At 53.1% G+C, this 14693-nt stretch overlaps 1 protein-coding gene across 1 annotated transcript in view; it reads left to right on the top strand.

Annotated features, from left to right (window-relative positions):
• Positions 1-14693, top strand: part of LOC128275003 (protein TANC2) — an 86772-nt gene that overhangs the window by 51545 nt on the left and 20534 nt on the right. The window contains exon 2 of the mRNA XM_053013370.1: positions 11423-11722. Within this exon, the coding sequence (XP_052869330.1) occupies positions 11423-11722 (300 nt within the window). The remainder of the gene's footprint in view (positions 1-11422; positions 11723-14693) is intronic.

Genomic DNA, 14693 nt, shown 5'->3' on the forward strand with positions numbered 1-14693 from the left:
GTTTTTATGCTGTGTGCGCTGTCAAATAAATCTTGAAAATTTATTGGCCACCAGCGCTCCATCAGCTCCACCACGGACCGAGCCGTGTTTCAGTACCCAAGAGCCCCGGTACCTTAGTTAGCTACACGCTCTGCTGTTGAGGGTTTGCTGCTTTTTTTGCTCTAAACCGTGACGATGCTTTCTTCTAAGTTACGGCGAGGCGAGGGTTTTTGCGCGCACTGCATGGAATTAGTTTCACTTTTATCGCCTACCTTACGGGCGACCGCGTGGGATGCGCTCCTGCTTATCGCGCTCCCCAAGGCTCTTCCCTCTGCTGGTTGCAATTTGTACGGTTAATGAAGTACGGAAGCCGTTCGGGGTGCTGTTCATTTTCATTACTGCCATTGGCACCCCGACAATCAATCGTGTGTTGCCCGCCTGACAGAACGATACTCGGCGTCCGACGGTGCCAATCACCGCGCGTGTGTTTTGCGTGCCAGATCGTGAGAATAGGGTCCACATTGTAGTATCGGCATAAAAATTCCTCGCCGTTCAACCTTCACAAACGGAACCACCGTCGCGTTCGTCGCTTACCGCGTCATCCAAGTCTTTCGTACCCGAGCGAGCAGTTCATTTAGCATACGAAGCAGTAACAAACAAAAAATAATAATAAAGAAACACTCTTCCATAAATTAAAATATTCGCCATTCGCTCGTCACCGTCACGGAGTGTCCTTCCGTTCGCTCATCAAAGCCCCCTCGCCCCGCAGGCCTTCGCGTTCGTCGGGCGCGCTTTATCAATCAGGCTCTCGTGGGCTCACGGCTCACGAAAGCGATCGGAATCGGAACACCGGAGGTCACGCGAAAGGATTGGTGGGACGCGCGGGGCACATTCCGCCGTCGGAATGTCCTTGTTAATTGATTGTTTTAAATTTGTGTGTGCGGCGCGGTATGCGTTTATGATATTTACTCTCTCGTCCCGAACGCAAACCGTGGGACCGCTCGGTGCCCACGGCGCGGCACGGCATGATAGATGGCGGTACAGATATTATGATAATAATTTCGATTCCCGTCCGCTCACTACCCGGCCAAGGAGACCTTGGCGGCCGAGGCGACCCAGAGGAGGCCCCCACCTCGACGTAGTAAGTGGTTGTGGGGACCCCGATGTTTCGGTTTTGGGAAGGAATGTGTTTTTCTTTTACCCCACGATGGGGACCGCTTGACATTGACCGGCGGCGGATTTCAGATGAGACGTTAAGAGCCTCACTCAACCGTGAGTTGGCCTGCCGCGGCGTCGAATTGGACGTGTGAATTGCACTTCGAAAACTGACCTTACCTGCCCAGGGGGTACGAGGGCTAAAGTGCAATCGATCGTTTTTGGGCAAACAATCGGCCCCCGGGTGCGGGGTTGATCAGCGGCCAACGAGTGATCGGCTGTCGTCAGGGGTGGCCATCGTTCGGTCGCACAGCGACCCAAAGTGCGGCTTTGCATTATTTTATTTCCATCATTAAACCGCACGCCGATCGCTTACCGCACCGATCGGATCGGCTCGTTAGGCTGAGGCTGTCTGAGGCTGAGATCCGTCTCGTCGGGCCCTGTGTGTGTGCCGATCCCCGAAGGGCTTTCACTTTCCCTTGCTGCGATCCCTTACGCGAGAGGCACTTTGGTGGGCCACGCTACTACGCCTAATGAGATCCGGCCCTCCAGAGTCCTCCGGCGGTCGCTGTCACGACCGCCGGGACATTTGACACAAAAACAAGAGCAAAACACGGTGTTTGTCAGCCGATTTGTTACGCCAGCAGCCAGCCAGCGCTGGCACACCGATAGGAAAGTTCAAACGAACGGCGGAAAACTAATGATCGCGAGGTTGTTTTTCACACTTCACGAAAAAATAGGAAGGATCCCTGATGGAAAGTGATTGATTACGGCCCCATTCAAATAAGAGGCAGCAGCATGTGCCAACATTGTTTCGGGCGAGCGAAATGATTAATTGCAAACGGTGCCACTTTCCGATCCGATCCATGTTTGCGTGGAAAATCCCGGCGGAGAAATAAAACTAATATTTATTAGGAACCCACGGAGACACGGGCGGCCCACCGAGCTGATGGCGCAATAAAAATGTCCATCACGTTGCTTCCGCTTCCCACTGTGTGTGTTTTTTGCGGGGAGCAACATACAAATCGGCACCCGAAGATAACAGCAGGCCCGCCGCCCGGGGGCCTTGTGCTCCCGAAATGGTGCGGAAACACCATAAACTATCACCACGCGGCGGGCACCCAACGATGCTGACCACCAGGAGGGGATGAGGCATGAGGGAACAGAAATCCGCGGGTTGATTGATGGAATTAAGATTAACGTCGCAAAGTAGCGCGCGAATTGAGCGATTTTGTGAATGTCCACAAACGCTCCTCCGGCCCCGAAGTGTTGCCAATTGTCGGCCCAAGAATGTGGTGCGCGGCCGGAGAAAGGGTACGCAACCCGATCAACCCGAACGGGGGTAGTGTCGTGATCGTCGCCTTGTGGCGTTCGTCGCCCGGTCCACCGAACGAAGTCTCCAGCGCCGTTGTCGCGTTCCGGCCGGGCGTTGGGTTTTATTTAATTTAATTAAACACAGACCGCTGGAGGGGACCGCGGCCCCGGTCGATTCCTGGAACCCCATGGCCCGGTTTTTTGGTGTCGTGTCATCGCTCACTCGGCGTCTGCGCCTCGCGCCTTGCGGTTCCATCTGTAATCTTGGCGCGCTGCGGGACCACGTTGAAAATGTGATTTAAGACGACGCCCGGGTAGGCGATAAAACAATGAACAATCTCCCTGACAAGTGGAGGGAACCGCACGATGGTACCTTCCCTCCTTTGTCCGGCTGTCCGGCGGGCTGCCTCCCAGTTTTATGGCTCTGCTGGTTCGCGGTTTCATTCCGTTTTCGGCCAGCGGCCAGTAGCGGCGATCGGGAAAGCAGGAAAATGGAAAAACAATTCCACGTAGATGAAGATGATGGGGATGATGAAACTACCATAACCACCGGCCGATGGGCCCGCCATTGCCGTAAACGGTGGTGTAATGAAATGTGTGAGAAATTTTAATTGGACAATCGGTGTGTGTCCGGGGCCGTGTTCGGCGATAACGGTGGCGCGGTGTCTTGGCGCTCCTTTTTAGAATTTTAGATTTTTATCTAACAAACCCCTGCCCGACTGTACGCTACAGAGGGACGGTTGATTGAATTGTTAATGGGGCACCGCGCGACGGTAACAATTTGGTGAAAATGGCTTCAAATATTTCGTCCGCGGCGCTGCTGCTCGCGGTTTGGGTATGTTGCCCACTTTGTTCGGCTCTTTTTCTGTCGCAATTTGTGTTTTATTGCGATCCACGAGGCGCACGTTGAGGGGCGCACATTAACGAGAGACAAATGGTAGCATACAACCAATGTTGCCATGTTTTATGTATGCGATTTAGAAATTAAAAATAATAATCAGGAAATAGCTGGAAACTGCTTAACACACGTCGCGTCGGATGCGGGGGGCCTTTGTTTAAAATTTCAAGTCAACAATTTATTCTGCCGTGCAAAACATGAACCGTTTCAAGGTGATCCTCGTGCCTATGTCATCCGTGATCCGGGCTTTCCGCTAGATTTTGAGTGGAGATCAGAGACGCATCTGGACGATATAACCAACAGAGTCTCACGCGTACCGGGTTTTGATACTCGGTGCTTAAAGATCGCCACGCCTCCTGTTTGGACGCTTCGAATCAAATCACTGAACATTCACGAGGTTTGCTAGACTAGAAGGACTCGGTTGGAACGCTGAACTCCCGAACTGTCACTTGACTCGTTGAAAGGTAGACTTCAGTTAGCGTAAGGATTATTTATTTTCAAACAATGTAATAATGCACACAACTTTGTAATTCTTTAGTGACTGAATGACGAAATTTATAACACGTTACGCACTGATACTAAACTCTAAATGCTTAGCGGTGACTTTGTTGAAACATAAATACATGATTTCAAAGGCTAAGGCTTGTACTTGAATTTGTTTACCAATTACATTGCTCAATGTCAATGTCTAAGAGGGATAAGAAACACAAATTTGAGCTACACAATTGTTCGAAATTTAGGTCCATTGTTTCGGTGGCATCCATTCCATGCAGGCCAATGGGGTCAAACGGAACGGACGGAAGATTAAATAAATGAATTAATAAAATGCTTGATCCCCAATAGTTTCCTTTAATGAATTCAATTAATTTAATCCTTTCGTCCATTCTTCCAGAAACTCTACATCCAAAGTCTCCGTCTTGTTTGTGTTGGATGAGATAAATCACCCAAACTTTGGCACTAATTTTACAACACACCCTTCAAGTGTGGCGGGCCAGAGGGTGTAAAATCGTAGACTAACGTTAAGTTGGATCGGCCAATTTTTTACACTTCCTTCCCCCCGGCGGACTCAGCTAACCTATCACCGCACTGATCTCTAACGGTGCTTCTCGCGGTATCGGTGGGCCCCGATCGGGCGGAATTAAAAAATAAAACCTAACCCATGGCTAATGATGGTGAAAATGGCGATAAAACCCCCGTCTGACCCCCGGGTCTCTCTCCCGCCGAAGCTTGTTGGAAGATATCGATCAGAATGAATTGATAGGCATCATTCAACGAAGCCCCGGGCGCCCTCCGTGCTTTCGCCGCGGCAAGGTGAAGGTCCCGCCGGAGAAACGAGGTGGTGGCGTTCCCACGTCCACCCGGGGAGGGCCCGGATTAGCGAAGGGGTGGTCGGGAGGAGCCCCAAAACAAACATACTGCAATAAAGCGAGGTTCCCAAAAAACAGGCCCTAGGAGACCGGCTCCGGGGTGGCGCTTTTTGGCCACCCCGCGTTTATGGTCCCGCGAGGGTAATCCAATTTTCACCATCGCGACTCGGCCGTTTTATGCTGTCGGGACGGTACGGAAGCCGTTAGTGCGCCATCCCCGTCGCTGTCGCCGCCGCCGGGTCGGGGAACATAATTAATTGGGTGATCGAACAGCAATGATCCTCTCCTCCAGTTGGGCCTCGAGTTTTCTCCCGTTGTTTTATTTTGCACGCGGTGATTAATCGTGCCCGAGGCGGGCCGGAGCATGTGGCCGACGCCGCCGCCGCCGCCCGTTAGATCCCGACGCTACGCGACTTTCACCGCCGCCTAATCAAATTAGCCAAATCGCGGGCAAGCGAAAAAAGTGAACCGACCGCGCACAAACCCGTCATCGTTAGGGTGAAAGGATTTCGGTGGGCGCTCCGGGCAGACGGCACACACACACACAAGCGTGCGCGCGCGCGCTTTGGTGCCAATTTATTATTTCGATCTTATCGATTGGCGATCATAAATTATGTAGAAAGTCAAACAAACTGCTCCCCATATGCTTTATTGGGGGCCCTCGGGGATCCCACGGACCACACTATGGGGACGGGAGGGAGGTGAGGGAGTGTCTAGTGTTTTTTGGGGGAAGGGTTTGCGCACTATGCGGGCGAAATGTTAATAAGGAGCAGCACACAAGGAACGTTGGCCAGCCGGAGATAGAGAAATAAAACGGCACACACAAAATAAATCTTCATTCCGTGATGATTCGGAACGGGTCCGCGGCTAGTATGGCCGCGTGCTGGCGGCCGGCGACGGACCGACTGTCAATCCGAATTTACAACTCCGCCTCGACTCCACACCGCCACGCCGCGACAGACAGCGCGCGCGTTCACCGTTAAATGTCGTGTTCTCAGGCCGCGTCCTTTGCGGTACTGGCGTTGGCTGGCGAAGTCCCGCGATGGCGATGACAGGCGTTCCCGTCGTGGATTCCATGGCGAATGTGGCACACCCCACCGGGGGAGGGCATGCCAGGATCCTGGAGGGCTACAATCGAATTAACTTCTTCAGCGCTGCGACTTTCGTCCGAGCCGAGCTTAGGAACCGGATTAGGAAAGTTCTTTCACCGAAACCAAGGGAAGGGTCAGCGGCCAGGATCACGGACCACTCTCGCCAATAACTCGATCCCCGACAGTGCTACGGTCCATATTGCATTTGCACGTTCTAAAAGCGAGAGAGAGAGAGAGAGAGAGTTATGGCGGATCGCTGCAACGTGATCGCGTGTCCGCGCATAGATATCGCCACATTATCGTGCCGTGCCCAGCCGAACGGCACCTGGTATCCCGCTGGTATCCCGCCTGGGTTGTCAGGGGTTGGTGGCAAGTGGCCGTATGCGGAAGGGGGTCGCCCTTCGCCCGAGGTCGCCAGACGCCGCCTGCCGATCATACGGCGAACGTGACCGAAATTAATCTCCCGCTAATTGAAATCTAATTCCCAGTGCTGCCGCAGCGCATGTTCGTGCAGCAATCCAGGACCCTAGGACCCCCCTCTAGAAGCACTCCCCACCCTGTTTCGATGCCAGTCCCAGTTAGCGCGACACTCAGTCCGTGATCTGGACCGCAACTTGTCGCAAACTGGCGCCCTCCGGGGGACCTCTTTGACGTCCACAAATTCGCTCACATTGTGTCCTGTCTCCCTGTGTGTGTGTGTGCACTCTCGCCGGGGTCCGAACCTGGTGGACTCTCCCCTCAAAGGAAAAGGTCAACCGAGCCGAGGGCGATCTGGTAACGGATGCGATGCGGTCAAGTGGAAGCCCTCGTCCTCGGGCCGGGGCGGACTGTGACCCACTTTTAGGGGTGCGGGGTCCGTCGACGATCGATCGATCTCCAGAGGTCCGCGCGGCGGCGACGGCGGCCTCCGACACGAAAGTTGTTTACATTCAAAACTGACAAAAATACAGAGGGACGGTTGATTGAATTGTTAATGGGGCACCGCGCGACGGTAACAATTTGGTGAAAATGGCTTCAAATATTTCGTCCGCGGCGCTGCTGCTCGCGGTTTGGGTATGTTGCCCACTTTGTTCGGCTCTTTTTCTGTCGCAATTTGTGTTTTATTGCGATCCACGAGGCGCACGTTGAGGGGCGCACATTAACGAGAGACAAATGGTAGCATACAACCAATGTTGCCATGTTTTATGTATGCGATTTAGAAATTAAAAATAATAATCAGGAAATAGTCGGAAACTGCTTAACACACGTCGCGTCGGATGCGAGGGAACCTTTGTTTAAAATTTCAAGTCAACAATTTATTCTGCCGTGCAAAACATAAACCGTTTCAAGGTGATCCTCGTGCCTATGTCATCTGTGGTCCGGGCTTTCCGCTAGATTTTGAGTGGAGGTCAAAGACGCATCTGGACGATATAACCAACAAAGTCTCACGCGTACCGAGTTTTGACCCTCGGTGGCTAAAGATCGCTTTATAAGACCCCACGCCTCCTGTTTGGACGCTTCGAATTAAATCACTGAACATTCACGAGGTGTGCTAGACTAGAAGGACTCGGCTGGAACGCTGAAATCCCGAACTGTTACTTGACTCGTTGAAGTCACTTGACTCGACTTCAGTTAGCGTAAGGATTATTTATTTTCAAACAATGTAATAAAGCACACAACTTTGTAATTCTTTAGTGACTGAATGACGAAATTTATAACACGTTACGCACTGATACTAAACTCTAAAAGCTTAGCGGTGACTTTGTTGAAACATAAATACATGATTTCAAAGGCTAAGGTTTGTACTTGAATTTGTTTTCCAATTAGATTGCTCAATGTCAATGTCTAAGAGGGATAAGAAACACAGTTTGAGCTGCACAATTGTTCGAAATTTAAGCCCATTGTTTCGGTGGTATCCATTCCATGCAGGCCAATGGGGTCAAACGGAACGGACGGAAGATAAATAAATGTATTAATGAAATGCTTGATCCCCAATCGTTTCCTTTAATTAATTCAATTAATTTAATCCTTTCGCCCATTCGTCCAAAACTCTTCGTACAAAATCTCCGTCTTGTTTGTGTTGGATGAGATAAATCACCTAAACTTTGGCACTAATTTTACAACACACCCTTCAAGTGTGGCGGGCCAGAGGGTGTAAAATCGTAGACTAACGTTAAGTTGGATCGGCCAATTTTTTACACTTCCTTCCCCCCGGCGGACTCAGCTCACCTATCACCGGACTGATCTCTAACGGTGCTTCTCGCGGTATCGGTGGGCCCCGATCGGGCGGAATTAAAAAATAAAACCTAACCCATGGCTAATGATGGTGAAAATGGCGATAAAAACCCCCGTCCGACCCCCGGGTCTCTCCCCTGCCGAGGCTTGTTGGAAGATATCGATCAGAATGAATTGATAGGCATCATTCAACGAAGCCCCGGGCGCCCTCCGTGCTTTCGCCGCGGCAAGGTGAAGGTCCCGCCGGATAAACGAGGTGGTGGCGTTCCCACGTCCACCCGGAGAGGGCCCGGATTAGCGAAGGGGTGGTCGGGAGGAGCCCCAAAACAAACATACTGCCATAAAGCGAGGCCCCCAAAAAACGGGCCCTGGGAGACAGGCTCCAGGGTGGCGCTTTTTGGCCACCCCGCGTTTATGGTCCCGCGAGGGTAATCCAATTTTCACCATCGCGACTCGGCCGTTTTATGCTGTCGGGACGGTACGGAAGCCGTTAGTGCGCCATCCCCGTCGCTGTCGCCGCCGCCGGGTCGGGGAACATAATTAATTGGGTGATCGAACAGCAATGATCCTCTCCTCCAGTTGGGCCTCGAGTTTTCTCCCGTTGTTTTATTTTGCACGCGGTGATTAATCGTGCCCGAGGCAGGCCGGGGCATGTGGCCGACGCCGCCGCCGCCGCCCGTTAGATCCCGACGCTACGCGACTTTCACCGCCGCCTAATCAAATTAGCCAAATCGCGGGCAAGCGAAAAAAGTGAACCGACCGCGCAAAACCCGGCATCGTTAGGGTGAAAGGATTTCGGTGGGCGCTCCGGGCAGACGGCACACACACAAGCGTGCGCGCGCGCGCTTTGGTGCCAATTTATTATTTCGATCTTATCGATTGGCGATCATAAATTATGTAGAAAGTCAAACAAACTGCTCCCCATATGCTTTATTGGGGGCCCTCGGGGATCCCACGGATCACACTATGGGGACGGGAAGGGGGGTGTCTAGTGTTTTTTGGGGGAAGGGTTTGCGCACTATGCGGGCGAAATGTTAATAAGGAGCAGCACACAAGACGCGTTGGCCAGCCGAAGATAGAGAAATAAAACGGCACACACAACATAAATCTTCATTCCGTGATGATTCGGAACGGGTCCGCGGCCGGTGGGGCCGCGTGCTGGCGGCCGGCGACGGACCGACTGTCAATCCGAATTTACAACTCCGCCTCGACTCCACACCGCCACGCCGCCGCGACAGACAGCGCGCGCGTTCACCGTTAAATGTCGTGTTCTCAGGCCGCGTCCTTTGCGGTACTGGCGTTGGCTGGCGAAGTCCCGCGATGGCGATGACAGGCGTTCCCGTCGTGGATTCCACGGCGAATGTGGCACACCCCACCGGGGGAGGGCATGCCAGTATCCTGGAGGGCTACAATCGAATTAACTTCTTCAGTGCTGCGACTTTCGTCCGAGTCGAGCTTAGGAACCGGATTAGGAAAGTTCTTTCACCGAAACCAAGGGAAGGGTCAGCGGCCAGGATCACGGACCACTCTCGCCAATAACTCGATCCTCGACAGTGCTACGGTCCATATTGCATTTGCACGTTCTAAAAGCGAGAGAGAGAGAGAGAGAATTATGGCGGATCGCTGCAACGTGATCGCGTGTCCGCGCATAGATATCGCCACATTATCGTGCCGTGCCCAACCGCACGGCACCTGGTATCCCGCTGGTATCCCGCCTGGGTTGTCGGGGGCTGGTGGCAAGTGGCCGTATGCGGAAGGGGGTCGCCCTTCGCGCGGGGTCGCCAGACGCCGCCTGCCGGTCATACGGCGAACGTGACCGAAATTAATCTCCCGCTAATTGAAATCTAATTCCCAGTGCTGCCGCAGCGCATGTTCGTGCAGCAATCCAGGACCCTAGGACCCCCCTCTAGAAGCACTCCCCACCCTGTTTCGATGCCAGTCCCAGTTAGCGCGACACTCAGTCCGTGATCTGGACCGCAACTTGTCGCAAACTGGCGCCCTCCGGGGGACCTCTTTGACGTCCACAAATTCGCTCACATTGTGTCCTGTCTCCCTGTGTGTGTGTGTGCACTCTCGCCGGGGTCCGAACCTGGTGGACTCTCCCCTCAAAGGAAAAGGTCAACCGAGCCGAGGGCGATCTGGTAACGGATGCGATGCGGTCAAGTGGAAGCCCTCGTCCTCGGGCCGGGGCGGACTGTGACCCACTTTTAGGGGTGCGGGGTCCGTCGACGATCGATCGATCTCCAGAGGTCCGCGCGGCGGCGACGGCGGCCTCCGACACGAAAGTTGTTTACATTCAAAACTGACAAAACATTCGCGGAAGAAATCGTGCACCGGCCGGACCCGAGAGGCCCGGTGAGACCCTCGTGGCCGGTAAATCTCGTCCGGCGAATCTCCGCCTTCCCGAGGCCCCGAGGGAAGGCGGACTCGATGGTCGATGATTTATGACTCAACGGACGAGCACCGACAACCCAACGGGAAGCGAGAAGGCAATTTGGGGGGGAAATTGGTGGCCGCGTTTGTTGTTGGCAAAATTCGGGCCCCCCCAACGCTTCTCCCCGAGGGGCCAGCGAGGTGGGGCACCGTGTTCAAATATCAGCCTCGCGCCGTGGGGATCAGGGGAAAAGTTCAGGATGTCGGACTTCGTGTCAAATCTGGGGGGCCTCTATCCGGCTCGGCCACGGCCACGGCTTCCCGCTGAGTTTCCCGCGCGCGCACACACACACACACACGCGGCGGCAGGTGTTCCGCGGCAGGTTGTGCTGCGGCGAGGGGCGGAGTTGGAACCGCGAAAGGGCGCCGGGTGCGCTTCCGCCCCGGGTATGAATGTTTGCCGATTTGAAAAATCGATTGTTCGAACCCAGCCTGGTCGGCCCGGCGAGGTTGGGTCGCGAGATTGATCCCCCCCTTCGCTTGGTCACCCCCTCTGGGTGATCGACTTATTCGCGCGCCCGAGCCACGTCGAGGATCCTTACTTTTACCTTGCACCGGAAAGCAGCGGGGAACAGTATGGCGAGGGGGTAAATCCCTCCGAGAAGGTTTCGTCCCTTTTTTGGAGGAGTGAGTGCCTGGGAGGTCTTGGCAGCTAAAGTCCGGCATTTATGGTGCAAGCCCTCCGGAAGAATTCCTCCCTCGCGCGTCGGTGGTTCGGTGGGTGGCAGGCTAAATATCATTAATTTATTGACCCTCGGCGCTCCCGCACTGGCCGATCGACCCTTTCCCTTTCTGCTGGGGGACATTAGCGTCCCATGTTCGGGGTTCGCCACCTCGGGAGGGACCAGGGCAAGAAATTGGTGCAACATCCTTCTCCGTTTTAAGCTTTTTCCCCATATTTTTCCACGCCCATCCCTGTTTTGGTAACGGAACTGAACACACTTTCGCCCGTTGTTTGTGCAAACTTTCAGATTTGGCCGCGATCCGCAAGATACTGGAGAATGAGACCGGCGGCGCCCTCTGCCCGAGCTGCCAGATGCCGTTCGATAAGGGCAAGAAGAGGAAGCTGATCGACGCCTGCGGCCACGAGCGCTGCTACTCGTGCATGTTCCGCAACGAGGCCTGCCCGCACTGCTGCCAAGCCGAGAAGGGGTTAGGGCCGCTCGCGCCGCCAGGATCCCAGCCGACCGGCCACACGGCGGCGACGGCGGGGACGCTGCTGCAGCCACGCACCGGCATGATGCGCCGGCAGCCGGACCTCGACAGCATCGGTGAGTTATCGATTTCTTCTGGGTGCGGTTGCGAGGGGAGGGCGTCAACCCCCGGGGGGGTTCAGGAAGCGATTTAATCACTTCCCATTATGATTTTCACTTTTGGACCCCACCCTGTGTGGCATGTGTTTTTCGTTTTTATGTTGGTTGCTCCTTTTGAGCTTAGTGCATCAAGCACTCATAGAGTAGAGTTGATGGATTAAGGACTCAGGTAGTTAGCGAGTCCAATAGTCCAGGAATAGTTCACCCAAAAAAATAATTGGGGATCATATTCGAATCATATGTAGCTTTTCTCGAATTTCTACAATTTTATGTTTTATTCTATTCACAAAGAGGCACCGTTTGTTTTGAAGCCTATCTTTTCCTATCGATTTTCTACGTGTTTTGCTTCATAATGGAGCAATGAAGCAATGAGCCATGATTCGAGCAATGATTCGATTTCACTTTGAAATCAAGTCATGTTTTCCCTTTCACTCCGGATCCTGCCTTCGGGTTTCAAAAGTTCAAATGATCGAGGAAGTATGACTTCGCAACGGCCTAATGAGACATTGACATTGTTGCTTCGTCTCCCTTCTTAAAGCTGTGCGCAAGTGTCAGCAGAAAACATACAAGTTTGGAGAAAAGGAAATCCGTTTTTTTGCGTGATACTCAAAACTTTATTTAAAATGTTTCCGATGGTCCAATTAACTACAAACATGCATTTTTTTTTTGTATAATTTGTTGCCATTTTAAAGGTAGCTTCATGATGCCTCTCTGATAGTTGGTTCTTGGTTCTTATTGACGAAAAACTCTAGTAATCGATTTTCATAATCTTCTCCAGATATCTTCGCTTTCGCTAGTTTCAACGGTTCTGTTGTTGACAGTAGAGATCTAAATTTAGTGTGCGGCCATACGGTAGCAACTCATAATAAACTACTTCTTTCAACACCCTGCTAATACACATTAGAACCTACGCGTAGAGCCAGGGCTTATCAATGAAGTTCCAAAAATGAATCCTTGTTCCAAATTTATAATATTTTTGAAAAGATTAGTTGTTCATATGGATCATTAGAATCCCAATTGTTTAATCATTTAGACCACAATTCGACATCTTTTCGGCCAGCAGACATCGGCCGCGATCCTTGTGTGACGTGAGTTGACCTTCGCATGATGCAGCCGCGACGTCGACGGCGAAGTGTCTCGGGGTTACCTCACAAACCGAGAAACGATTTCACTCCCAGCAACACCTTCTTCCCTATCAACATCCCATCGCATCAGTGCCGGTGTCCTAGTTCGCCCTGCCAGTGTTGCTCTGACCGCGAGATGCACTATCGGAGTTTGACACTTCAACGCGCAGAGCACCGGGTACCGGGGCCGAGTGAAAAAAGTGAATGCTCGCCGGGCGGGCGATTAAAACGAAGCGATATCTTTATTGCCTCACTTTCGGTTGGTCCTTTTAACACCTCTCGATCAACTTGTCAAAAAGGGGAACCGTTCTTCCACCTGCCACCCGACGCCGGGGAGAAAATGGGGGTCGCCACAGGATGTGGACGCGGATCCAGCGGTTTCTACTTCTTCCGCGCGGATTCTGGCCCCGGTTTATGTGCCGCCAGCCAGCCTCCGGACGACGGGATATATAAATGTGCGCCGCGAACCGAATCTGCGGCGAGTGGCTTTGAAGCTCTTTTCCTTGCCAATCAAAACGTCCCCCGTCCATCGTCGTCTTCGTCGTCGTCGCCCCGGTCCCGTAATTAGGTCGTCACTGACCTTGTGGCATTCGCGTTGCATAAACTGGGTCCCGGGATCTGTCGTCGTCCGCGCACGGGTGACTGATGAACTTTTCGAGCCGCGGCCGGGCCGCGCGATATTCGATCCACCCCGCACACTCGGCCCGGCACCCCCCCAGGGTTGGCCCCTGGATTTAGTATCGGTTAATTACGATCGGAATCGGTGTCGGCGGCGGCAACGGAGCACGGTGCCGGCGACGGAGCTCGGTTTCGTTTTCGGTACCATTTTATTGCGCTGCCGCGCACTGTCCGCCCGAGGAGCACCGAGGACACGGCGGCGAACGCGAGGCGAAAATTAATTTCGCGTTTTATTTCCTCGATGCTCGATGATGGCGAGATAAGACCGTGCGTGGCGTGGCGCAGTGCGGACCTGGTGTATCCTGGGCGAGCATGGGGACGCGCCGGACTTTTATTGGTTGCATTTACTTTTGCGCAATCGCGCGCGCTCAGTACAAGTCGGCAATGCCCTGACCCTTCGGAGCAAGTGTCGGAGCGCAGCGGAGAGCGACCTCGGCGTGCGTGCGTGCGCGCGATGGGTGCACGGTGCGAAACATGGCCGTTACCGTTCCTGGGCCCAGCTTCCAACCGCCAACGACGCTCCGAGGGGTTTTACGATCATATACGTATAAAGTTTTAATTTGCCTGCCGTTAAAATCAACCAACGTGAGTGCGCGCTGTATGACGTACGCCGGGTTCGTTGGGTGGGCCGCCCGACCGGCGAAAAACGGTAGCCAACTAGTGTCGAGGATCCTTTTTTGCGAGTCCCCTCCCGCCCGCCGTAATGAGTCTCGGAGGTCTCGGGAGTGGAAATAAAGTCGGCCCAAGTACACCGCTTTTGCCGTGCAACATAAGCAATTAGCGTCTGCGGCAAGGACGGTGTTTGGGGTTTTTTGTGTGCTCACCGTTTGAAGGAGCGTTTGGGTTTTTGTTTTCCCCACCGAGAAGAAGATACTTTGATGGCCAATGGCCGGATGCTAACGATGCTTCGACATTTGCTGCCGACAACTGCTGCTGGTAAAGAAAATTAAACTGACGTTTCATTTCGAGCACCATTAATAGGATGTTTTATGGGTCTGTTGGGTACACAAAATGGCGGCGGATTCTTTTAACAATGTTCCATTTGTGTGCCTTCCAACGAGCGATCATCCGCCTAAGGCTAAATGAAATAATAATACACTACAGCCCGCGATAAGATAATCACAAAA

This window comes from Anopheles cruzii, chromosome 3 (assembly GCF_943734635.1).
Source record: "Anopheles cruzii chromosome 3, idAnoCruzAS_RS32_06, whole genome shotgun sequence".
Taxonomy (NCBI): Eukaryota; Metazoa; Arthropoda; class Insecta; order Diptera; family Culicidae; genus Anopheles; species Anopheles cruzii.